General features: G+C 40.7%; 1 protein-coding gene across 6 annotated transcripts in view; it reads left to right on the top strand.

Annotated features, from left to right (window-relative positions):
- Positions 1–22,827, top strand: part of ntrk3b (neurotrophic tyrosine kinase, receptor, type 3b) — a 166,515-nt gene extending 143,688 nt beyond the window's left edge. For 3 of the 6 annotated variants that reach the window (XM_034873500.1, XM_034873493.1, XM_034873521.1), the window contains 6 exons: positions 1,652–1,782; positions 5,619–5,791; positions 7,601–7,844; positions 8,999–9,067; positions 18,310–18,468; positions 22,018–22,266. In XM_034873500.1, the coding sequence (XP_034729391.1) occupies positions 1,652–1,782; positions 5,619–5,791; positions 7,601–7,844; positions 8,999–9,067; positions 18,310–18,468; positions 22,018–22,203 (962 nt within the window). In that variant the 3' untranslated portion in view covers positions 22,204–22,266. Of the gene's footprint in view, positions 1–1,651; positions 1,783–5,618; positions 5,792–7,600; positions 7,845–8,998; positions 9,068–18,309; positions 18,469–22,017 lie in introns of all 6 variants that reach the window. The other 3 variants (XM_034873512.1, XM_034873507.1, XM_034873485.1) reach the window with 2 other exon arrangements.
- The last annotated feature ends 4,394 nt before the right edge of the window (positions 22,828–27,221 follow it).

Here is a 27,221-nt window from a genome sequence, read left to right as displayed (position 1 = left end):
TCGTCTTAAGACACATTTTTATTCTTTGGCTTTTAACTCCATGTGAGTTGTGTGGTCCTCTGATGGCTCTCACTTTTTTTAAATTTTATTTTAGTATTTATTATTTTTAACGCTTCAGTTCTGGGATCACAAAGACTGCAGTTAATAAATCTAAAGATTGAAGGTCACAACGTCTTAAATAAATAGACTTGCCTGTCTTGTGACTCCTATTAGAGTGAGTTATTAGGAAATAATAGAATGAGTGCTGTCAGTTAAATGTGTTATTAACGGCATTAACGCGGACCCATTTTGACGGCGTCCATTTTTTTATGGTGAGATTAACGTTATTTTTGGCCTAGCAAACTTTGTAGTTTTTCCACATGCTGTTGCAACAACTAGTAACGTTAGAAAAACTACAACCCCCACCCGATCTAGCTCGACCAGAAACAAAACAACAGGCGCGCCGCACACACGCTGTTTGGGCTGGCCGATTAGATTCTGGATGGAAAGTTTCCTTTTTAAAAGTTACCAAATGTTCCAGTGACCAGACCAAAGGGATCTGAGTGATCTGAGCTATCATCGCAGCCGTCCGGAGAGATTATTTGCTCCAAGTGAGAATGTTTATTTCAAATTGAATTCTTTCAATAAAAAAACATTTGACAAAGCGAGCCGATCCACTTTTTCATGAAAATGACTGGGACAAAAAGAAATCAAGGAACATATAGAATAGAAAAAAATGTGCGATTAATTGTGAGTTAACTATAACATTAATGTGAATAATCGCATTTACACATTTTAATCGTTTGCAAGCACTAAATAGAGTATGAAAGTACATATAAGTATGGAGCGAGACAGAGGGACTTTTTTTCACAATGCTCAGCTGTTTTCTTAAATCAGAGATTTTTCCGAAGTAGACATTTTACAATTCTGTTCTCATTAGAAAAGTGTGGGGGGGGGGGAGGAATCGAGATAAGTGATTTGCAGCTCTGCAGGCCAGTGTCATCTCGCAGTTTGTTTTCCCTTTGGAGATTTAAAAATACTTGAATCCTAATTTTTTCCAGTTTTCTCTTTTAAGTAGCTTCAAAGTCAAATAAACATTTTTTTTGTGCAGTTTGACAATGTCACATATTCGGTAACTGCTTCACTGTATCACACTTTTATTGAGAGACATATTCAAGATGTTATAACATTGATTCAAGATTACATCAAAAGGAAACTAAGATGCCTTGTGCATCATTTTGTACTCCCTTTCTTGTTATATAGCATGATATATTCAGTACTACGTCTTAACTTGAGATCTTGACTAGAATGTATTATAGTACAAAGTACCCACAGTGCAGCACATATGCCAGTACTCTTTCTCTCTCTCTCTCTCTCTCTCTCTCTCTCTCTCTCTCTCTCTCTCTCTCTCTCTCTCTCTCTCTCTCTCTCTCTCTCTCTCTCTGCTTCTCTTTTCTTTCACTGCTTCATAATCTCTCTGTCTCCTTTTGCCTCTCTTTTTTCTGTTTAGCATTTGTTCATTCTCCTGCTTTACAGATGATCATATTCATGTGGAGGGAAATTATCCCTCTTAAGATATGTTCTAATATCTAGCATGTTTAACACTCCTATTAAAATGTATATACGTATAAATATAATAAACGTAATACCTCCCTGTCCTTCTGTGGTTTAGTTGTCCAGCATATAAAGCGAAGAGACATCATCCTGAAGAGGGAGTTGGGGGAAGGAGCATTCGGAAAAGTCTTTCTGGCAGAGTGCTACAACCTCAGCCCCACCAAGGACAAGATGCTGGTAGCTGTCAAGGTATGTTCTGTGTGTGTGTGCGTGTGTGTGTGCGTGCATGCATGCGTGCATGCGTTGGGAAACAGCACAAAAGACAATTGTTTGAAATTTTAGGTAGTACCCTTTCTCAATTCACTTTCTTATGAGAGTTAAATGAGAAAAACCAAGTAGATCACCACTCATAAGCGTATGAAAACATGATGAAGCCACGACTGGAAACATCTTTCCTCCTCATCCACAACATAGTGCTTTCAAAAATTCCACAAGGGAACAAAATAAGTAGTGTTCATGTACACTTCTTACTGCTAGCAACACCACAATGCAATGCAGTGTGTCTCTATTAATAGATTTGAGAAGTACACGTGCAGATTGTTATTGTTGCCCAGTAAAATGTGTCAAAAGTTAGGTGAGCCTTCCTCCACAAGCCCAGTAGGCATGTTGAATCATGCTTTGACCTATCACTAGGCCCTGCAGTGGGCATCATCAGTCTAGTGCGCCCTCTGACACCATCCTCTAGTCCGATCTAACTTACCTTTAAGCTGCCTTTAAATCGGCCGGATGTCCCTCACCCTCCACTTTCTTTATGTTGGCATCCTAAACCCTCCGAGCCGTAATTGACCATCAAACTATGTTCATCATTTTTTTGGAGTAGAAGTGTCATCACTCACTCGACAGCCATTTTAATTCCAGAGCTGGCCTCCCTACAATCACACCTTCCACCAAAACAAGTTCATTCCTGAGGCCATTTAGCAGAGGCACCATTGCTGCGTCTAGCGCCGCCCAAGACAATTGTGATTGGTTTAAAGAAAGGCCAATAAACTAGAGAAGGTTTTTCTATTATCCAAGAATGTCGAGTGGACTAGCCAGACCTGCGGAGGAAGGTCTGGCAATGCAAGACTACTAGCTAGCAAGCGTTTTGGCACAAGCAACTCTGCAACTCTACAAAACTATGAGATTTAGTAGGTGTCCAAAATCCCAATGGAGTGAACTATAGTGTTACATAGGAGACTGGCGCGTGGCACATGTGCTAGGCTAAGCACACTGTCTCCTGATTGTTTCTGTAGAGTTAATGGACACAAATGAGAGTTGAATCAATCTTCTCTTCTAACTCCCAGCAAGAATGTGATTAAGCATAGTTTCCCAAAATGTCAAACTATTACTCAAAATGACAGTTTTTTGGGGGGAAACATGTTCAGCAAGTGATCTCAGAAAATCCCTACCACTGTTCTCTCTAAGCTTCCATTAACATGGTGGGCAGTAGGTTGAATCTCTACCACGTTACACCATAGTTGTCACTGATCGAGGTTGGCATTACGGACATTTACTAATATGAAAATCAAGAATGAATATTGTTAGTAGGGACATTTGGAATCTTTAACTTGAGACTTAATGTAGACTAAATTAAATAATTTCTTGGTTTGGTTAAGGGTTCTCCTACCAGGGGTTGGACTCCCCAGTCTTTACCCGTCTTGGTACCCATTCAAAACCTGTTTATCGATCGGTCAAGAGATGAGTAAAACTGTCAAGCTAAGTTAATACTCTATTGAATATACTCTCTTTGTTTTAAAGAGCTTAAAGCATTGCACATGCGTGGTGGCTCTCAATGCTTTCAAAGTGCTTGCCAGCTCCCAGTGGGAATATTCAGAACTCTATGATTGCGAAGCAGGGTGACACTGAGTATGAGGCTGCAGACTCAGCAAACCCAGTTAAAGAAAAATCTGTCAGAAAACCGCCCTAACCTTGACAGTGAGTGTTTTGTGGGAAATAGTAAAAGAGGCGATCACATTACAGACGGTAGTGGAGGAATTAAGACGAAGAAGAGGGAGAGTCTGGCTGTCACTTCCTTTTATTAGAATTACAGAAATAATTTAGAATAAGCCTCCTTTACGATGACCTCTTTATTTTTTAAACACAATACAATATGCATTTTCTTCTGGACATGTTCCTGTATGCGATAAAGCAGAAAGAGGCTCTCTGAACACACTTAAAGGTCAACAAAGGGAAAATTTCTTGCAGCGCTTTGCCTCAATTTATTGTAGGCAAGCACTTGAAGGTATTGTCTTGGAGGGATGCCCAGACACAAAACATTTCCTTAAGAGTGCGGTTTGATTTGGTAATAGAACCTTATGGCCATTTTACCTACTCTTCTATACATTTCAACCACCTCCAGCCCTGTAGGAACAGCACATATGAGTAAATGGATTTCCATCTCAAGGTCTTTCCATGTGTAATAACGTCAGCTGCACGCTGAGAAAGCAGGACTCCAGGCCAAGGAGATCCAGAGAGGCAACTTGCTTTGGTTCCTTGTTACGAATGATGTGTCCAGAGTCTTTTTACTCCAACAGAGGCGGTAATAGCATGTTATTGCTGTTATTAGATTTTTTTCCCCCTTTTATCTGATACTGGCACCTTCGATTGACATTTTATCAAGATATGATGCATACTCCACTTCAAATAAGTTCAAGGCACTCCCTGCTCGATCCATGAACAAATCAGATCAATTTGTTTTGTACAGTTGTTTCAGCCAGCTGTCTAAAAACTATGTAGAGGTTTGTTAGGTGGATAGTATGCATACCCACTATCTATTAGGTGGATATCATGCTTAACCACCTACTGTACACTGTATTACTGAATAACATATACATCACTTAAGATCCCTTGCTGAACATTGTTTTCCTCCCAATCTTGTTTTTATCATTGACTATCATTAACTGTTTCCCCCCTGAGATCTTATCTATTGCCATGAAGTCCAGCTTGTGCTGGTAGGCCTAAAGGAGGAGGGGGGCAAACATTGCATTGACAACATGAGCTGGGAGCAGTAATAAAAGGGAACAGATGATTGGGTATAAAGAAAGATCCTGTATGACATATGTATATCGAATCTTGTATATTGTGGTGTTAAGCCCTCACATAGGGCCTCTCATCTTTATCTAAATATCTTGTAGAAAACTATGGAAAGGTTAATGCCGGACTATATGTCCATCATCAGGAAATAATGAATGACAATGAGGACAACAGCATGAGAAGTGTGCAGCCATAAAATTGTTAGGACTTACAGGGGACCTTGGATATCTGTGCCAAATTTCATGCTAAATCAATTAGCAGTTGATGAGGCATCTCTCTCAAAAACAAAACTGCCATCCCCACTGTGGTGATAGAGGAAAATAGAGGTGATCAAGTCTGTGGGAATTATCCACTGCAGACCATGAATGGCTGTGCATAATTGTGTGACAATCCAGCCAAAACATGTGATTATTCAGTGTGGACCAAAGTGAAGGACTGATGAACTACAGACACTGTTAACTAATTGAATTATAGAGAACGGCAAAAGATGAAGAGCACAGGGTAAAACGTACAATGTTGCACACTTTTTGGGGCCAGACACAGGATGTGGAAAAAGAAGGTGTGTCCTGGAAGGGCCGGACGTCTAGGCTGAGCCAAGGACAGGGTTTATTATATGCCTCCTCCACAGGAGACAAGGTTTTGGTCTTAAACCTCACCATGATTAAAATGTATCAATTTGTAGTTAAACATTTTCAATTTCATGTTAAGAAAGTTGTCCTCATATGTTTTGCTTCAATGAATGAAAAAGCAGTTTATCTACCAGTATAATTATAATGATAACATTTATCTTGAGTTACAGTATAGTTTCATACCTGGCTTCCATCGTAAATCACTGGAATTTATCACTTATCATTAGACACATAACTGACACAATGGACTGTAAGGAGCTAAGGGCTACAATGGATGCATTAGTTGATTTGTCCAAACTTGGACTCCGACGGGAGGGGTTAGCTTTGACTGGCTCAACCATCCATTTCCATGAGTGAAGATTACTTTTGTAATTTCCCTTTCAGACACTGAAAGATCCCAACCTGTCGGCAAGAAAGGACTTCCAGAGGGAGGCAGAGCTGCTGACCAATCTGCAGCACGACCACATCGTTAAATTCTACGGAGTGTGTGTAGACGGAGACCCTCTTATCATGGTGTTCGAATACATGAAGCATGGCGACCTCAACAAATTTCTCAGGTCAGTTCTTCACTGAAGGTCAGTTTAACCATAGTGTATCAGGGTATGCTGCTGGAGGAAATTAGAAATGCATCATATGAACAGACGGTAGCAAACTATAGCGGGTCAAAGTCAAAGTGCTGTGTGTGTGTGTGCATGTCTGTGTGTGTATGTGGGACATATTGACTCATGGTACTGGTTTTACTTTAACAAAGAATTGTCTACCAATTTTATTAACAGTAAGTGTGAAACTTGATACGATACAATATTTAGAGCTTTTGTTCTGTAATGTCAGACCGTACCGAGGGAAGTGACCTCTAATACGTTTCAACAGAAGCGACATGATGCCGAACAGCGAGCCCTTTGGTAATGGAAAGCTTCACTGGAGTTGATGTCAGTGCGAATAGAAGTGTGTGGGACAGAAGTGTGTTGTTTCAAGTGAACTGACAGCTGCTTTGTGTGTGTGTGTGTGTGTGTGTGTGTGTGTGTGTGTGTGTGGGGGGGGGGGGGGGGTCTATCTTGTTTTTGAAGTTTGTGCAATAGTTGAAAAGATAGCATGTTACGATTGAGTGTGTGTGTGATTCAAGAGCGCGTGAAGACTTTCTGTTGGGAAGTCATTCCTGAAATGAAAGGCAATGTCGCGAATGATGAAATTCTTTCATGCAAGGTGCAAGACGCGGCTGATTTCTGGTCTATTTGTCCTGTTGGTCACATTTAACAAATGAGATGTGTGGTGAATCGGTAGGAATGAAAAGAGTATCTGATGTGCGGATCCAGCTCAAACTTCCGATAAAGGACGAGGGCGACCTGCACTCATTCAGCCAATAGTAGATTTCACTGGACTAAAAGAGAAGTAGAAAGGCACACTAAGGACGAGTACTACTAATCCCTATACAGTAGGGCTGAATTATTCCACACCCACTTAAAGCCAAGAACATTGAATTGCACTAAAATTGAGAGATGGTTAAAGGAAGAACGTCTGAGAGAGAGATTGGGAGAAGTTCCATCTGTAGTCACAGTGACGAGAAGGACCTTCTCACAGGAAATGAAATGCTAAGTGGCTTTTTTCGATAAATGTACAACTAAGAGTACCTTGATAAAATTCCTTAGCTTTGGTTCAAATATTTGACAGGCTGGGATATACAAAATTGTGGCAAAAACTGCTCCAAAACACCAACAAATTATTTAAACTGAAACTTTACAGTTTATCATTGCAAATAAAGCTGCTGGGTACTTACAGGGTATAGTTGGGGTGTTAATATTTCTTGCAGTCAGTCTTAGTTATGTTTGATTATTCTCATAAAATACAAAGAAGAACCAGCACTGCCAGGATAAAGGTTTATTAGGACTCTAAGGAGCTTTGGGTTACTTCTTAAAGGGGCAGTGATGTCATGCTGAAAGGCTCTAAAGGTTCCCACATCCAGTTGTTACAGTGAAATTATGTAACTTTAAAAGGAATAATGACACAACTATATTAAATTAATATTCCCTGAGATATTAAATGTTTAATTCCTAAGCAATAAAACAAACCTTAAGTCAGCACAGGCTGATGCCCACGTATTTGGTCTATAACCAGAGGCGTATGGGGAATAATGTTAACCCACCCTAGATAGATATTGCTTCATGGCTGACAGTCCTGAGTCAGTTCAGTGATGTAAGGGCTCTTCTCTGCTCGTGGGACTGTTTCAGAACATTTAGTTTGCCTGCGATGTCCACTTCTGGCCACATTGGCTTATATTCTCACTTTCAAAACCAGAAAAGAAGGACTTCCTTGTAAATATTAGTTCTTCAAATCAAATCAATGTATGTGTTTGTTTTTTTGTAACCCAGAGCCCACGGCCCAGACGCCATGATCCTGGTAGATGGCCAGCCGCTGCAGTCTAACGGAGAGCTGGGCCTTTCCCAGATGCTGCACATCGCCAGTCAGATTGCCTCGGGCATGGTCTACCTGGGCTCCCAGCACTTTGTCCACAGAGATCTTGCAACCCGTAATTGCCTGGTGGGCAATGGCCTGTTGGTTAAGATTGGAGACTTTGGCATGTCCAGGGACATCTACAGCAGTGACTACTACAGGGTAAGACTTCACCACCATTCTTATTCATGCCATTCAATTTGCCATCAAGATACTGGGGGGCTAGAGAGGTTTCGGAGGTCAGGCCCTCAAAAGTGATAAAGATGAAAGACATGTTCACTTTGCCCACACTTAAAAAATGTTTTCCATAACAACTATGTTCAAATGGAAAACAAATGGCAGCAGTACAATAGTTGGTACTGATAACACCCAAGATACTCCATAGCAAAGTCGATAGCACGATGTAAAAAAAGTATTATTTATTTATTTAAATGGATAAAGTTAATTTTACTAACGTTATAGAGGTTGGCTAAAACAAGCGCTAAAGTTAGCTAATGTCAGCTATCGCAGCTAACGTTGTGACAGACAACAGCAGGGAGAAACTGCTGTCAGGCCGTCCTGCACGGCACCAGAGATAAGGCGCTCTGTTTTCCTGTGTGTTGGTCGTCCTTTTCATTGGCAGACTAGAACACTTAGGCATCGTCAGGGTCGGGAGTGTCCCCCAGTACGTACAGTACTGTAGCATTTGTAGTACCATCACGTTTTCAGAAATTTGGTCCCAAATTGTTACCAAAGTCCCGGGTGTCGTTACATCCCTATTAGACCCCTTCCTCTACATTTGAACACAAGGCACATGCAGTAAGGCATACGAGCATACCCAAACCATAACAAAGACATTTTTAGTTGATGATGTTCACATTATTTTGTGAGTCCAAAACAACCCTAGATAAATCCTTTGGGCCTGCCAGCTACCCATAGATTTCATAGGGGGGGAAGACTGCTGCTCTTGTTTTGGTTGTTTTTTGTTGTATATTTAGTTTCCTTTGCTATGGAGCGTTACCGCTGTCCCTCCCCAGTGCAGCCTCAGCCAGTCCTGTGAGGACCAAGCTGTGTGGGAGGAGATGAGCCTGCTGAGCCTCCAGCCTGATGCTTAGAGGCTGGTTCATGTAGCCTCCCATTCATGTCCTCTCTGCTATTTAACACGATTAGCAACTCTGAACACCGCAGACCACGCGGCAGCTGCTGGGCTGAAGATTTTAGCATTTTGCTGAATAAATAAGTGGATATTATGGCGTGATGGCTGCTACATATCTGGATCCCTTGAACAGCCTGGTCTTGTTAAATGACTTTAGGTGCGTCTGATTTTGTTTTCCCAGCGTGGCAGCTGGGCCAGTTCGGACCATGCTGGGGGCAACGCCAGCAGTTATGAAGTACATGCCTGCTGGGTGAGCAGTTCTGCACACATAAAATGATTTGTAAGGAAATTTGGGCGAGATGTGTTTAGTACATTGCTCCTCCATGCACACCATATACACTATGTGGTGTGTATGTTATTAAAATCTGAATATTTTGTTTGGGTTGTTAAAGAATTATGGCAAAATGTTGTGTTTGTGTGTGTGTGTGTGTGTGTGTGTTTGTATTGTTCAGTGCAGGCTGTGTTTGTGTGTGCGTGTGTGTGTGTGTGTGGGGGTGTGTGTGTGTGTGTGTGTTTTGGTTCTATTATTATTATTATTTTTATTAAAAATGGTCACTAATATTTCTGTTACAGATCTCTGATCCCAGCAGAGCAGTGGGAGGGAGGCTTTTAAGACCAAAATAACATAGAAGTTAACAACAACAACTCAAACATACATAAATTCCAACATTGTCTTAATCCAAGACTAGTGTCTTAACTGATTTGAATTTTGTGCTTATGTGAAACAATTTAAATTACAGAATATCAAAGACTTCCCGTGTGCTCTGGTGTATAGGTATTTTCCAGCCCCACTCCTGAAATGTAATAGTCCTTATTTTGGGTTTAGCATTTAGGCCATTTGAATACTCACAGTGTTGAACACTCATAATAATCTCTTTGTGGAGGAAGATAATTGAATATTTAGACACTGGCGGTTTCATGTAGGCCAGTTTTCTGCTAACTGTGGTTACTTCTATGATCTTATGCTATTCCACGTGCATGTAGGTTTGTGCAGCATCAAGTCTCCCTGTTCCAATAATAGGAGTATGCATGCAGGGATTTTCTGTGTGTCTTGTATGAATAATTATAATTCCACGAAGGCTTTTGAATTCATTTTTGGGCTCACTGTAGTAGCCACACACAAACAAAGCCCTCTATGAAACGTTTAACTTCTGCCATGAGAAAGTTAGTCTACGAGACTTATATTTGAGCTGGAGTTGCTTAGGATATATTTGCATTTCTCTCCCTCATTACATTGGTGTCTAATTAAATCTAATTAAGTCCTTTTCATTAAAAAATGTTTGCTATAGCAATATACACAATTGTTTGTTTGTCACATCAGTAAAAATTGTTTACATTTGTAAATAAAATAGTGAGAATAGCCAAATAACACGTATATTAGCAGGCCTGGTCAATTTGTTGTCATGTATTTAATTTTGCTGAGCTCACCAAATGATATCATCTGTGGTTGTACGGGGCCCCCCAGGACAAAACTGTGTGTTTCCTTGTTTTGGCAAAAAGAACATCTCATCTAATTGTCTGTAAAGACCGAGTCACAGCTCATTTAGCAGGCACTCACTGCTCTGTTTAAAGATTAATTTGTTTAGCAGAGTGTTTTTGCCGGAACAATTCTAAGCCTGGTATACTGTAAGTGCTGTGAGTCAACTGTTCAGTCTAAAGACAGACAAAGAGTAGCCGCATGAGCTTTCTACGGATAGAGGAACTAACAGGGAAAGAAGGAGCTGTGTTAGTTGGGTTTTGTACGCTATTCCTTTTCATATGTCTTTACTCTTAGATCATGGAAGTGACTGTGAGTGAAAGATACAGTTTATTAATACGGGAGTGTCAGGGTGTTGTGGGGTGCTGCAGTGCCCGACTCAGTCATATTCATAAGTCCTTGACACTACACTAAAGACTCGTGCTGGTGGCTCAGGGTGTCTGTGCGGTGCGGGCAGGACCTCCAAACACATGAAACTGACGGGTGAAAAGAAGCAGCTGGTCACTCCACATGTATCTACACGTTCTCTGCTCTGGCTAACAATGGAGTTAGCAGTGAAAAGGACTGCAGTATGATAAAAGGGGAACATGCAGCAAGAGACTTAGTGAAGAATTTGCAGTGGTTCCTGCTATCAAACTCAGTGGTACGCGTAGTGAGGAAGGTTTAGATGTTTGAATATTTTATTGAATAATTTAGTGAATCAACACACACTGCAGTGAGGAATAGTTCTTGCAAATATGTAAGGTGGATTAGTCAGAAACCAGAGAAGTGTGTGTGTGTGTGTGTGTGTGTGTGTGTATGTGTGTATGTGTGTGTGTGGCCTTGTGCGAAGCTGCTGTTTGGTGCGTTGTGATAGCATCACTGTCTGCCTACACAGAGGGATGCTGACAGAGCCCAGAGATAAGCGCTCCTAACTGTATTGGACACGTTCCCTGTGTTGAGTGATAATAAATAGCAGCTCCCTGCCAAGTATACAGTCCTCCCGTTGCTGACTAGTTGTATTGGCGCTTGTTGCCCTCTGGGACTCCCGAGACACTTTGCAGCAGGAGGGAACAACCTAAAGAAAGAGATGAATATTGTCCTAAATCATACCCATCTGTCATATCCTCCTGCTCTGCCTGCTCTGAATGCGCTTTTGTGTTGTTTCAAAAGCGACAACTGTGGAACCTGCACAGGCCGCAGGCCGCCCCGGCACCTGCTATGTAGGTGTTTTATACCGCAGCCTCACGATATATATCAGGTAATGTTTTCCTGAGTTCAGAGAGTAAAGCACTGAATTATGCATGTTTAGGAAGGCATAAATGACAGTGAATGCTCTAAAGATGCCTAACATTAAAGTAGGAAGAGTAAAATATTGTTTTTTTCTGTTTGTTTTTTTACCAAAATGTTTTCAGGCATCTAGATGGAGGAGCCCATGTCTTCATAAATGTCATTAATATATTTGTTCATTTCTTGTAGTGTAATTTCTTTCTGTTATATGTCTTCTTTGATACAGAGCAGAGTTACTAGTACATTATGCCTTGCAGTAAACATTGCCCTCGACAGCTAATTTATAGTGATGCGTTGATTGATTGGCCGTGACCGGTGACTGGTGACCAATCTCAGCCAGACTTTGTCTTAGACCTCTCAGACCCTATCAGCAACTTTATTTCTAAAAAGCAACCAGTGGCCAATTTAGCTACTGATTCAGGCAAAGAGGGATATCACAATTCACTTTTAGGTAGCACTTTCAGTGACAGAAAGTCTTGTAAACTGCTGCAGTTTTGGATAAAATTTAAAAGTTATTTAATACTCAATGTTCTAATATGAAATTATTAAAGAAAAGTTACACAAATTTTTATGTATGATGTCAAATATGGTCTAATAATAAAGTCTAAAAAAAATCTAAATCAGCCAAGAAGATTGCTTGGTGCATCTCTACAGCGCAGTCTGTCGTTTTTCTTATAATAGCCAGTAGTACAATAGTTATTGGTTATGTACAATCAGCTGTCCAATAAAGCTAATCAGTGATTTTGTACAGTAATTGCATATTTGTAATTTGCGTTAAATACAATTTTTGGTGACACAAAAAGCACAACAAAAGTTTTTTTTTCAGTTTTGCTTTCTGAAAATGTTCCAGAGGGGGAGATAAAACCTTCAAAACAGCTCATTAAAGCCATATTACGACTTATAGTTAATTGTCAGAGGATAATATGTAGAGGCTTCCAGTTTCTACTTTTTGGCTTGAGAATATTAAAAAGTCTTTAGACTTTTGTGAAAGGTTTGATTACATCCTGCATGCCTCCATTTAACAATGGCAGGAGTTTGTTCATAGTTCTTATTTCCATGAGTGATGATTGTCTGAATGTAAAGGACGGTGGTTTTGAGAAAAGGCCTGTGTCCAGCTAACCTTAGTAAGGTAATAGATCATTTGGCTCAGAAATAAATATAGTTTTAAATCCAGAATCTGCATTTTTGGATCAGACTAATGACACTCAAACACAGAAACAATGTTATAATTTAATCACTCCATTTCAAGGCCTCTGTGTTTTTTGTGCTAGGAAGCCTCCACTTACCTGTACTGCTTTGCTTTAAAGAAAACTGCTCCCCGGGTTTCTTATGTTTCACGGATCAAACAGCCATTCCTCTGCTGCATTATTTAACAAGCACAAGCTCCTCAAAACTGTGTGCAGTTTGGTTCTAATGAGTACACAGGCCATATGTATTACTGCTGCATGAAGGGATGAAAAAAGTCTTTTTGCCTCTGTCCTTAGGCCTTTCTTTTTTTCTTAGACTAGCATTCCTGCCTCCCGACATGATCACTCTCTTATTGAGTAATAAATCTAAGATATGAAGAAGGCGCTACTGTTGACCTCAGAGGAAGTCTGCCTTTAGAGAGCTCAACAAATACAGTTCTTTAGAGCAAGTTCAACATTTTGGTAAATATGCTTAGTCGCTCAGGCAAACTTAGATGTTGTGTGTAGAGTAAATATAAAGCTACTGCCAGCAGCTGGTTGCCTTACCTTAGCATTAAGCAGAAGCAGGTCAAAACAACTAGCCTGGCTCTGTTCAAAGGTAACCCAGTCTGCTTACCAGCACCCCCAAAATCTCACCAATGAACACTTGTTGTTATCCATACAAGAACCAAAGTGTAACAATTTGAACACTGAAGTTAGCATTTAGCGCAAGCATTGCTGTGCCTAAATTAAGCCTCACAGAGCTGCCAGCATGTCTGTAGACTCTTAGTCTTGTTCTTCTTTCATCACCAAATTGAACCCATGTAGAAAGCCCTCCCATGCATTCTCTTCTAATGTACCGGCATCACAAGGCTTTAATGCTAATTGTTTCAAATTCAGAGTACAGTTACAAAGTCAGTAACGCTAAGGAGCTCATCCACATTGAATTGCAGGCTGTTGGTCTGGAGAGCCAAATACTAAAAATGTAAATGTGTGTGTGTGTGTGTGTGTGTGTGTGTGTGCGTGTGTGTGCGTGTGTGTGCGTGTGTGTGCGTGTGTGTGCGTGTGTGTGCGTGTGTGTGCGTGTGTGTGTTTTGAAAATCTTCAGAAACTTTCACTACCCACTGGCATGCTGAGGACAGAGTAGATACCACTTTATCTCCACTTGCATGCAGCCGCTATGCAGCAGGTAGAAACCTAATGGACATCATAGCCTCTAAAAATGGAACTTGTGTTCACTGCTGTTTGAGCTGGGAGAGCCTAGATAGCAACGTGGTTAGAGCAGGGAGAGAAAGTGTGTCTAGATGGTTATCGGGCCCTTAAAGATGTCTGGGGCCTCCCAGGGCTCTCTGCAGGCCACAGAGCGCCCATCGAAGAGCCCAAGTGGGCCAGTAATCTATCCCCCTGCCATGCTGCTGTGCTCTCCATGCCGTTAATCCAATCACTCCCCTGCTACGGTGGGACAGGCAGAGCACTAATCCAGTTTACACAGCAACAAGAAAAAGCCCCAGACTCATTCCCCACTCCCCGCAGAGCACTGCCAGCTTCTCCATGTGACATTGAGTGAGAAAGATGAGGATAATTACTGGGGCAATTATTTTATTTTTATTATGTGTTCAGCCTTTTTTTCCTTTTCCCCCCATGTTCCAAGCTAATTGCCATGGCCTTGTGACAAAAACCCAAGGTGATAGCTTGCAATCATTTGGGAAGCAAAGAGTCAGCCAGTTTTAATGCCCCTCGCCACAGCGGCAGTGGCTGAATCATTAGTATGCATCTGATGAGCTTTAGCCGTGCGTGCAGTGGGCTGGGTGGACCTCAGATAAGTCATTTAGACTAACAGGAACTTAATTAATTTTGTTTAATCTTTCTAAAGCTCCACAGGGGGACAGATTGGTATACAGCCCCTCGCCAACTCCTTCACCTCACTTTCAGCCCACCCAGCTAGGCTCGGCACAAAGCTTTTAAACAATGGGGCCGACTGGTCTCGGTATGGATGTTGGCTTAATGTTAAGTACAATGATAACATATGTCATGTCTAATGAGACCAGGTGGAGTATAGGTCATTGCTCATTTGGCCATTAGCTTGCAACAGAAACCCCGCAAATGAGTTTAAGGTTGAATGAGAGGGAAAACTACTGCAAACCCACCACATAAATGCACTAAATACTGTGTGTGTTCAAGATGTAGAGAAAGGGAACCTTAGGATCCAGGGAAATGGGACTGGAGGATCCAGGGAAATGGAATTGGAAGATCCAGGGAAAAGAACACTAAAATGTTCTTATTTCAGATTACAACCTTGAGATATACTGAGATGCAGCTGAGCAGGGCACTCAACTCCCGGTGCCCTGCTCAGCTGGTGACTGGGCCGCTCTGAGGTGTGAATCTGTGTAAATGTATTAATGTGAAGCAGGATGGAGCTGAAAAATAAGCGTTTGCTAAGCAAACCCTCTCTGGACTTTAAGATGAATGTGAGAAAATAAGTTTTTGAAACAAGTAAATTGATTCAACATGACAAAGTGTCGCTGCCATAACCATATAGGAATTCAAAATCCAAAGTCCAATTATTTTGATAAATGTTTCAAGACTATTTTTGAAGTCAGTTTCACTTTCATCTAATCACTTGTTCAAAGAGAAGAAAGAGTTAAAGACTGACTACAGCATTAAATGAGGAAGGGAAGGGAAATGACGCACTCGGTTTGTTTTGCTGAAACACTTCTAAGACATAAGTTGGACATTCTGGAGGTTAATGGAGTGTGCTTTTGATTCACAGTCAGCATATAGATGTTTTTGTAGAAAACTGTCTCTAATGGTCTTGTTGACCTCCAGGCTATGTGTACAAATATCGATTTGTGTTACATGTAAGCAAGGCATGCGTCCTTGTGATGTGACTGTGCAGTAAAACGCAACACTGAGGACGTCCAGGGGACCAGTATGGCACGCAATACCTAGAGCCATAGTGAAGATATTAAGAGGATAAAGAACCTTGAAGTTATACCAAGACATATTAACCATTACTGGTGCACTTCTTCAGAGCACTGTCTTGGGCTCTCTGAGTTAAACAACAGTTATTCAAAGCTGTTTGTTTGAAGAGTACTTCAACTTGACTTTACTTTACTTTAGGTGGCAATGATGGACTCTAGGGTCTCTTAGGAGTTAATGGCAGCCGCCGCTCTTAAAGTGGCGCTACAGTCACTTTCACGCAGAAACTCCACAACAGCATCGCTGTGCCGGCCTGCTATGCCAGCTTTGTTTTTTCACACAGAACCAAGCAACGGCGGCATAGTAATAATGTACAAATAACTGGTGCGACCCAATCCAGGACTCGGAGAAGGTTATAGATGAAGGACGAGTAAAGGCAAACAAACAGAGGCCTCGCACTCAGCAACTAAATTTGATGAAGTGTACAAACAAACTAGAGGACATTCCATATAAATGCCCAGGAAGTAGCAGCGTTTTGGCAGAATGACAAATCTCATGTTTCTTTAAAAAACACCCAGAATATTCATCTGCCACGTCAAGCCGACACGCAGAGATTGTGTTGGACTGTCAAAAGAAATGTGCAATGAGCGCGCTACGGAACTAGGAGGTAATTAGTAAGACTTGAGATGATTTCTTCTTCTCTTCTCAATACTTAAAATGCAACACCATGCTCACAGCTGAAGGCACACAGATGTTGGAGCTGGTAAATGGAGTTGGGAGAAGAGCTTATTATGATTAAATGAATGTGATTGTGTTGTAACCCAGAGGTAGAGCAGAGGAGCCGTGTGAATGCAGCTACAGTAAGAGGTTGTCCTAATGATGATTTCAGAGCTGATGGTATTTGAAAGTAGTGCCCTTAAGCACAGAAAATGAGCTGGGAAGAATAGATGGCGCATGGATGGCTGGTTGGATAGATGGATCCGTGAATGGATGGATGGATGGGTGGTTTGTGATGATGGATGTGTGACCTGACACGCTGCAGGAGTACTTCCATTGACTAAGAGATTGAAAAACTCAAAGGGGCTTAATATCAATATTTTTGTTATCTTAAAAAAATGTCACGATAACAACAGCAAAAGCCAAAAACTAAAGCAGATAACAACTAATTGGCAGCAAAACCCCAATATCACCAAGGAAGGGACCGATAGGACATCATAATCCATTATAGTAGTTACTGTAGGCATTGCAGTGTATTCCCAGTGTTACCCTTTGACACGTTAAATGGGTTTACATAATCAGGTAGGAGTGTTTATTAGGTTCTACGGAATATTGCAATACATATACTGTATATACAGTATATACAGTGTGTGTGTGTGTGTGGGTGTATATATATATATATATAGTATATATACTCACTTGGCTCTTTATTAAGTGTTTACTCAAACCTATCAATTCATTTGAAGTTTTGTTTTTCTTCATTGTATTGTATTTCATCTTTATGCTAGATTTCATTATTTCCATTAAATCTTTGTTGTACTTTTTTTAGATTCCACATATTCTATTTTTTGTAGGACTTTGTTATACTACATGTGTCCTACGTCAGTAGGCAACATCATATTTATTGCACTGTAAATGGAAATAGGTTTTGAGCTTAACTTTGACCAAAAAAGGAAGAAAAGAAACATATGCCGAGACAACTTTTTGTACTATTAAACACTTCTCTTAGAACGGAAAGTAATCACAGCAGCAGTTTGGCATTCTGGAGAAAGCGTCATGTTAATAACATTATCTGCCAATAGTGACTCCTGAGCTCCACAATCATCGCTGTAATTAATACTGTCCCAGGGTTTTGAGCTGAAACTTGCGATATTTGGCCGCTCATTCACACATCGGTCTTGTCCAGCTCATTAAAACACTGGAAGAGACATGAATGAGAAATAGATTTTAAAACAATGTCCGCTAATGGAAGCTGAGAGCAAGGATGATTAATGGAGGATGGTTAAATCGATTAATAGCCAGCCAGAATTACAGCAAGGGTGTCGTGTTGCTGGTTTGAAGACATCAGAGAGCTTACAACACATGTTTACCATCTCGCCTGGCATTTTGCTACATGCAAGCCTTCTTATGAGTGCAGGAGGTTTACCTGTGTAGAGTTCAATCGCATTTACATTAGCAGCCCATGAACTTCTCTACTATGAGGATCCATGTAAGCATGCATTCAGTGCTTTTCTTAACCCCTTGGTTGAAGCCAAATTATTTAAGACACTTATTAGAACACATTCAATTCCGCGCTTTGAGACTCTGATCCTCTGCTTAGTGCCAGTACTTCTACAGACAAGGGATTGCAGATTGCTGTTTTTCATTAAGAATGAAAGGGGATGTCTAATACCATAACCTAAAGAATTTTGCATCCCGCAATTCGATACATACAGAGCAGGTGGTTGATAAGTGGGCATTTTCCTGTATTGTGTTATTGTCAACATCCAACCGGAAAGCAGACATTCATGAGATGTTAAGCCCATCGTATCAGTGACATGCAAGGAAAGTTAATCCCCAGACAACCGGGAGTTGTGTTGATGACTGAATCTTCTAATTATTTTTTAGCTACATTTCATTTGCAATAATGATGTCCTCTCCTCTTTTTTTGTCGCTTCTCCTCAGGTTGGAGGACATACCATGCTACCTATTCGCTGGATGCCCCCAGAGAGCATCATGTACAGGAAATTCTCCACGGAAAGCGACGTCTGGAGCTTTGGAGTCATCTTGTGGGAGATCTTTACCTATGGGAAGCAGCCTTGGTTTCAGCTGGGCAACAATGAGGTACAACGCGCCTGATGCTTAGATAAACCCAATTTATTAACGAAGAACGCACTGCAGGCCTTCATGCTCACATTGAAAATTACAGCTCCAGGCTATCCAACAGAAAAATGTTAAAGGCTTTTTATTTTTTTCATTCAAGTAAGTGTGTTTATTTCAAATCCCAAAGAAACAGTAAATGAAGTGATTTGTTTTTAAAGTCAATAGAATGGCGTAGCTTGTTGTTTGGTCACAGAGCATCGAGAGCTGAAGGGAAAGCATGAGCTGTCTAATAACAGACTTAAATGAACACTGCCAGTCTGGATCTTAATCTACTGCCTCGTGGTGTTTATCTTCTCTTTTTGAGTCTCGCGCTGGCCCAACGAGGTGATAAATTGATGCCACTAGACAAGATGCCGCATTACATAACACTTAGGATTGGTTTGTTTTTTCATTGGAATGCTCTGCTTTGAATCAATAAAATTCAATTAGGATTACTCCTGTAAAACGCACCTATTGAGAAAATGAATTAACCTAAAATAATAACCTGGCATGCATTACACTTAAAAGTATTCCAGTTGAAACATCGATATGTTCTTGGGCTTGACACAAATAGGTATAACCATATTTCTGTGCATCTCGAGCTGAAAGATTCTTGAGACACTCTAAATAAAACACTCAGCTGATTAAACTACATTGCCTTACAAACCTTACAACCATGAAATGAGATGAGCGCCATATTATGTCATAGCCATAAAAGTGAAACTCCACCATCAGCTGTTTCATCTATTGCAATTTTGTCTTAGACTGGTGTATTGTACTTATTTTTCAGATATTTAGATTTGCACAGGTTAGGCAATGATACATTACATCAACTATTAGAAATGGCTATGAGTGATCAGCTGTGTACTGTGGGAACTTGTTTCCAACAGGCCTCATTCTCCACAAGGCTTTCCAATACTGTCATCCAGGGAAGAAAAGACGTTATAAACTGCCATGCTGGCCAACATTTTTCCAACCCGCAGAACTTTCTTTTAAATTCTAAAGGAGATCCAAATATGTCAGTCTGAATGTGTAAATAATGATGCACAAGACATTTGATGGAATCTTGCAGCTAAAAAAAACCCAAACACGGGTTTGTATATCACTTAATGTGAACACAAAGCGTCTATGAAGAGCTGGAACAAGCTGATGCAGAATATAGAAAATTCTGCCAAGCTGTGAGAGAAGATGATGATGTACAACTGTGAAGCTACTTCAGCTGAAATAAAAGGGGAAATTACTTGTGAACCTTTTGCTAAGATACCTGAGCTACCAGCAGTGCCCCTCCTACCTGGCTCTCTATGCAGCATCTTATCTGTCCGTCTGAGTAGCTTGTTAAGTTGTGGGACTGGAGTCTTGCTGCATTTATCTGGGACCACTGGTGGGATCATAGAGCTATGGTGACAAACACACTCACACATTCACTGTCCCCCTTTTCATGCGTCATTCGCTTTTCATGAAGCCCCGGTAAACTTCTATTTACTAAACCATTTCCATTTCCAATGCCAAAATATTGTTTAATAAAGTGGTCATACATAGTCTTTACCTTGCACTAGCGATCACAGGAGAAAGAAATCACACAAACATCCATTGTGTCAGGCTTTACATAGTCTCGCGTTGCCAGACCTATCTCCATAGCTCTGCGGAGGAATGTCTGGCTACAGCACACATACATTCTAGAATAACATTTCTTTAAACCAATCACAGTCCAGCTGAGCTCTGGATACAGCGACGGCGTTTCTGCAAACTAGCCTTGGTTAGGAAGTGGTTTTGAGAAACTCCACTCCAAAGAACCTTTTTTTTGTAAATCTTTACAATTATTCCACGAAAGAACCAAGCAGACCTGCTTTGTTGCACCAGCCAAATTTTCTTCAAAACTTAAAGTTTGTTTTACTCTTCGTTGATCTTTATTTAACTGTCCATCAAGAGACCAACAATTAAATTATGTGCAATGCTAAATCAGTGAATCATGGGAAATTCTTCTGCATCCAACATATAACCATGACCACCATTCGTTTCCATAGGTTGCAACTGCATTCATTTCACTCCCACGATCAGTTTCTTCATCATCTGTTTGGCAGGAGGCTGTTGCCATGATCACTGCAGCCTTTACTACAGGTTGTTTGTAATGTTTAAGATCTGGGAATTTATGCAAAGAGGATCCACATATCTTTGCAGGAATGGATGCTATATCCCCCCAGTCTAGGTCTCAAGGCAGTCTGTCTGCCAGACCTCTCTTCCTTTGGTAAAAAAGACAGAATGTAACAGTAGAGAGAAGCAGTGATTTTATTTAAAAATTGTAAGAGGATAAACCCCTTAAGATGCACCATCTTTTTTTCAAGGGGTCCTCAGGCCCACAACATGGACGTTGAGAGATGTTTAAACATAAATACATAAATAATAATATGAATCTTAATGATGATAATGAATTGAACAAAACAGAAGAATGAACACAGTAAATCAGGAAGCACATACACATAAGGGCTATCCTACACCTTAAAACCACATCTGCTGAATCTGCTGCAAGAGTCCTCTGTGGTAAACTAGCGAGTCCGCCAATCCCGAACAGGAAGGGTTAGTGTAAACAAGCATAGAGGAAACAAGTCATTTGATCTGAGTGAGTCAGGCAAATTATTGCAATCCCCCCCCCCCCCCCCCCCCCCCCCCCCCCCCAATCTCTTTAAAGATTCTAGGCACAGTAGAGCAAGCTGTAATGAGTGTCTAAGAACGATAGAACAGGGTGTTCCCAGTTGGTTCTTGTAATAGTTTGCATTCTTTCAGGTGTTACTGGTGTGGTAGTCTTGAGTAAAAACCAGTGAAATCATATTTATTTAAACACAGCTTAAGTTTGTTGTGCATTTTTTCCAGAAGATAAGGCTTCAGATTATGCAATGCTTTGCTCTGACACTATGTTGTTGTGCAGATGCATGACACCTTACTATGTCTTAGCGAGAGTTTCCATTCTTCCTCTTCAGCTGTTTCGGTAATTACTCTTCGCCTTTATAACTGAACATCTTTTGTAAAAAGAACAATGTGTTGGCGCTGGTTTCAGTGCCTAAGAAAATATATTATATGAGATGACAATGCTTTAAGAAATAAATACAAAATGCTGTGCAGTTCTTCAGTGCAGCCGCAGTCATTACACACTAACAGACCCCATCCATTCTTTTGGCCTGTAATTGACACACAAAATGAAGTCAAATTGTCACAACAGCAATGAGTCATCTGGCTAATTAGAGCACAAGTCTAACAAAGAGATGATCAATCCCTCCTAAAGCAACATCTCCAACATCCACCCCCACGGATATTCAGTATTGTTGTTATTTTGTACAAAAAACAATCTTATTTCTCGTTTATTATTGGACAATTTTAAGAATGAATGCATACAGGTTATATTTTCATCTGAGTTTCATTAGTTCAAACCTCAAAGGACAGTCGGTTCAGTGTCACTGGTTTCTCATTATGACCGAACCAATGCAATCAGTCAGGGGAAATCATCTGTCTCACTCCACTGCCCTGTCTCCTCTGCAGGTTATTGAGTGCATAACCCAGGGTCGGATTCTGGAGCGGCCACGGATCTGTCCCAAGGAGGTTTATGACATCATGCTGGGCTGCTGGCAGAGGGAACCGCAGCAGCGACTGAACATTAAGGACATTCAGAAGGTCCTGTTTGCCATGGGGAAAGCCACGCCGGTCTACCTGGACATCCTGGGCTAGCAGAGGCCCGGGGTGGCCCGTTCTTCACCAGACACAGAGAACAACAGAGACATACAGACAGACAGACCGACCCACACCAATCCAGGAATAACCAAACCAACCTACTCCACTGTCAAAAACACCTACAATGTTTGGGAAGGACTTAAGTGCCTGCAACACTTTTGGATATAGTGGATAAAACGTATTCAAAAAACACGCACTTTTACATTTTGTTTAATTGCGTATAAGATGTACAGGTTTAAAGAAGACTCTTTTTTTTTTCTTTTTTTTTTCAAAAAACTGCAAAAATTCCCAGACATGGATACAAAGAGGGACGTAAAGTGGACTGGCAAAAGGAAAATGGCCACAGTTATATTATGGAGAGAACACATCAGAGTTCAAATCTATCCTGGGTTGGGTTTAATGAATATATAGAAATATTACATATATTTTATATTTATTTCTTTTTGTCAGGGTGTGAAGGGTCTACCATGTGTGTCGCTAAGGGCTCGGCCCGGCCGGCGACGTCGCAGACAACACGCTGGCAGGGACTCGGGGATGGTAGCCTACTGCACTCTGACTGGCTGGCATGGAGCTTTTAATGGGAACTCTTCCACTCCACTGTGAAATGACACTGGAGGGTTGGGGAAAAAAACTAAACGGGGCACGCTGTAGAGGACCTACCCAATCAGACAACCGACAAATCTATTTTAATTTAAAAAATAATGTACATATTGTAAAAGTTTATGTGTCAAAATTATGTTAACTTATTTTTTCCGGTGTTATTTTGGTTCCTTTTCTGACTGTGATCTGGGTGGAAAAGTATAAAGCTATGATATTTGTTTTCATCCTAATCTACAGGAGATTTATCTTGGGAAATATCTGTGTCAGTGATGGTAGGTTGTCTCATGTGATGAAGGTGAATGGCAGTGAATACAGTTTGAAAAGTCAGCTGACGCCGAATCACAGAGACTCTGGAGAATGGGGGACGACTCCCAGCCATCAACACCATGATGAAGCCTCATATTCACTTTCAACTTCATTTGCTTTTCATGGCAAGAATAATGCGTTGAGAAGTAATATCTTACACCACACCCCTCAAACACATACACACGCTTTGAAAAACTGCTCTGTCATTGTTAAGCGTTTTTGGTGTGAAACTGCTTTTCCACTCTAAAGAAAACATTTTTGTAACTGGAAGTATGAATCCTTTGTTAACTGCAGGTGAGGTGCCTCGCATACGAAAAGAAAATCTGTAGAAATAGTTAGACATTTTGGGGAATACACTTCTTTGCTTTCCTGCCAGTAAGCTACACGCCTTCCAGTAGGCGTGTAGCTTAGCCTAGCAGAAAGACCGGACGCCTAGGCTGCTGGAGGTCGCTCGGTAGATACTGTACGACACACGAGTGGCATCGGTCTCGTCATCTAACTCCGATTTTTAGGCTCATACATAAGGATCCCAACACTTCATAATCCGTAAAGGAGCACGATGGCTTTTTCCCCTCACATTCATTTCAGAACAGCAAAATGAAAAACATTTGGTTGTTTTTGGTTGTTCTGATTTCTTTTCCATCAACCATACATGACTCCTTTCTCACTTTTGTCTTCATCGCTCTCGTGGCCTTTGCCTGTTTAGCAATGATAAGGTCTATTTCTTTGTTAAAAACCCCTTCTGCTACGACCAGAGAGCCGGTACACCAGAAATTATAATCACTCGAGTGGACTGTGTGGTATTGCGCGTTCCCTATTTTTGATCATTTGTATTTAATGAACTGGAAAACATGAAGAGTTTTGTTCCAAAATGTGGCAAAAACATGAACAGTAAATAGCATAACAGCAAAAAAAAAAAACTAAAACCAAATGAAATGACTTGTAAAGACTTATTCCTAATTAAGTGCTTGAAATGAGTTCATTTTTAATGAGTGAATTCTGTAGATTTATTAGAGACTGAATGACAAACCTCAGGCAACAGTTAGATTTTCTGTTGTGTGTGGATATTTGGCGTTTTGGAGTGGAACTCTTCACATCTCTTCCTTGTTATCCTGACATGACTTCTCACAGTGTTGTCTCTGTTCCTCGTGGGACTATGTAAATCATTAATGAGCATTCAGTTATTTCAAGTATTTTATATGAAAGGCAGGATCAAATCCAACGAGTTACCCAAAGCATTGAGTTTTTGTGTGTTCTTTTGTGGTAAAGATAAACGCTTAAAGACATTATGACACAGACGTGAGCATTTGCAGGGTATTGTAATCCTTTTATTGGTGAGTTGAATATTGTTTAAAAAGTTTGTTTTTTTTCTTTTCTTGGATGAACTAACTGAACACTTTTTGAAACAAAGTTGGCATATTACCATGTACACATGTTACAGAATATAAAAATGTTGGTATAACAACTGCAGTATATAAAATACTGGTATTCCATGATAGATCTTTGTATTAATGTGACTCTCTTAAGAAAATGTCTTCAAACAATCAGACAATCTCCTTTTTCATTTTGTCCTGTCTTGTAAAGATGTGTAAATTTGACCAAATCGTTTAAATGTCTCACAGAGCTGAACGTGGTGTGTTCAGTGTCCGTCTGCGGCTCTTCTCTCCACTTCTGAAGTGGTAGCATTGTGTTGAAGGGGCGGCTGGGGTTCAGGGGCTGGACCAGGTCGTCTACTACGTCACAGGGTTGGCAGTTTGATCCTTGAGTCCTTCCGTCCACATGTCAGTGTCCATAAAGATAGCATAGCAGCTCTGTGGCCTAATCAATGGGCTCTTTATTTTTTTATTGTTGTTGGACAAGTCTGAATACATTTGTCCAAAATCTTAAAACCTGTCCATTCATCAGTCACAATGATATATGCCATATTCATCCCTACATCTGCTAACAACTCATTAAAAAGCCTTTCATTCAACTTGAAGATCTTCCTCAGTATCAAATGTAATCCAGTTCATATATGTCTGTAAAGATAACAGCAGGAACCTCAATTAGCTAATATTAATAATTCAATACATTTACCTAGAGCTTTATTATTGACATTCAAATTGCTTCAAAGGGGGGGGGGGGTGAATGGACTTCTCTCTAACACCACCAACGTGTAGCCCCCACCTGGGTGATGCGCCTAACGACGCCAGACACTCACCACGCATCATAGCTAGTGCAGCACGACTTTTCATAGTGCAGAGTCACCCAAAAGCCATACTAGACAGTTTGAAAAAGTACTCCCAACATGTTGGTTGATGTCATGTCAAGATAAATGGTAGTTTGTTTAATTATACATGTAATATTGTAAGATACTAGAATCAAACACCAGTGAAATATAAGCATGTGTTCCATTTAATACCTTCTATGTGTTTGATTGGCCAGCTTGCTGCATTGCCAGACGAGGTTAGAATGTGCTTCAGCAAACGTTGAACCAGAAAAACCTATTTTGATCTGTGACCCAGAATGTATTTTTAGTTTTTTGTCAAATCCTCCCTGCCTCACCAAACAGTGGCCTTGATCCAATAACCCCTTTTCCTCCAAATAAAAAATAATGACATACTGTAGCTACTGGTCACGTCTGACCTGCCACAAGATTTAGTTTCCCGTTGAACATCAGTAGTAAAATGTGTCCATGGGACAGTGAGATCAGACCCTGTCTATTTAACCAAGCTAACCAGCTAACCAGGCATTGGATCAGCTGTAGATTAAGTGCTTTTCTCAGAAGCACATAATGTCTTGAGGAGCAAGAACAGATTGTTTGATCACACTATACAATAAAAATACAATTGGTCAGCTGAATTATCAGCTGACCAATTGTAATTTATTGTTTTTTAATTGGAGCCAGGCAGGAAATGAGGAAAGAGAGTGCATCAACGATGACGTTGCAGTAAAAAAGCATTAACCATTTTGTAAAAAAACACACCACTACCCTAGCTGCTTCCTAGCGTTGTAATGATGGTTGTAGTGAGGGTTAAATCACACCATCATGTTATGTTTATAGGTATGAACATACATTCATGTGTTGGGTTCAGGCTTTCAAAGAGCTTAAGATATTCCCTCACAGTAAAATAAAAACAACGTCACAGTCTGACAATACTGACAAAGAAATCCTTTCAGCTTTATTGTTGCTACATACATTGAGGTCGCTGGCGAGGGTCCGACTCTGCCCTCCCCTGAACAACACTCCCATGACTCGCTTGGTCAAGCAGCAATTCCGACTCATATTTCCGTTTGCAGTGGCAGCGCCCTCTAGCGGCCTCCAGGAATCATAAAGGGAGCGCAGCAGGCTGAAGGTGACTGAGTATAAGAAATTCTGCATGAGAAGGCAGGTCTGGGTCCTGGATAGGTTCTAGAAACCAGGGTTCATGGCCCGTTTCAAAAAAGTAAATGGCAACTTTTGTTCTTTTTTTCAGAACAAAAAGAATTACTTCATGGTCTGTGTCATGTGCATAACCAGAAGTTAAGTAACATGACAGATTATTTTAACTCAAACCGCAATGTTTTTCTAAACTAGGTAGTTTCCGTGCCTAAAGCTAACCGAGCTGTGGCCGTTTAACAACGCTGATGGATTTCAAACTGCAACCCTTATGTTCTTGGGTTTAGATAAAAGGACAGGGATGCTCCTGTTGGTCATATTTCCTGTCACCTGCAGGAAGCCACATAAGGGGGTAGGAATTGACGACCTTTATCGTTGTGTACTTTGGGGGGACGTTGGAGTTGGATATGAGATGACAGCCATTCCATTAGTGCTTTAGTTGCCCTCTTACAAACAACGGAAAACAGAGACGCAGTCAGAGCCGAGGGATTTGAGGTCAGTAAGCAGTGTGTTATTATGGTGCTACATTAATTGTTTATTGATTTACAATTACACAGTGTTTTGTGTGTTTAGATTTCTATGTGTGTGTGTGTGTCCATGCTCACATTTGTGGTTTAGTCTGGAGAGTCTCGAGTGTCCAGTTTCAACTTCTGCAGCCGGGAAAATCAGCTGAGAAATATGTAAAGCGTAGCCAATCGTAAGCATGTCAAAAAAACTGTAGTATAGTAGGAGGAAACAAGTGATAAAAGGT

The sequence above is a fragment of the Etheostoma cragini genome, chromosome 1 (genome assembly GCF_013103735.1).
Source record: "Etheostoma cragini isolate CJK2018 chromosome 1, CSU_Ecrag_1.0, whole genome shotgun sequence".
NCBI lineage: Eukaryota > Metazoa > Chordata > Actinopteri > Perciformes > Percidae > Etheostoma > Etheostoma cragini.
Note: the sequence above shows the minus strand (reverse complement) of the source record. Positions and strands in the feature narration are given on the sequence as shown.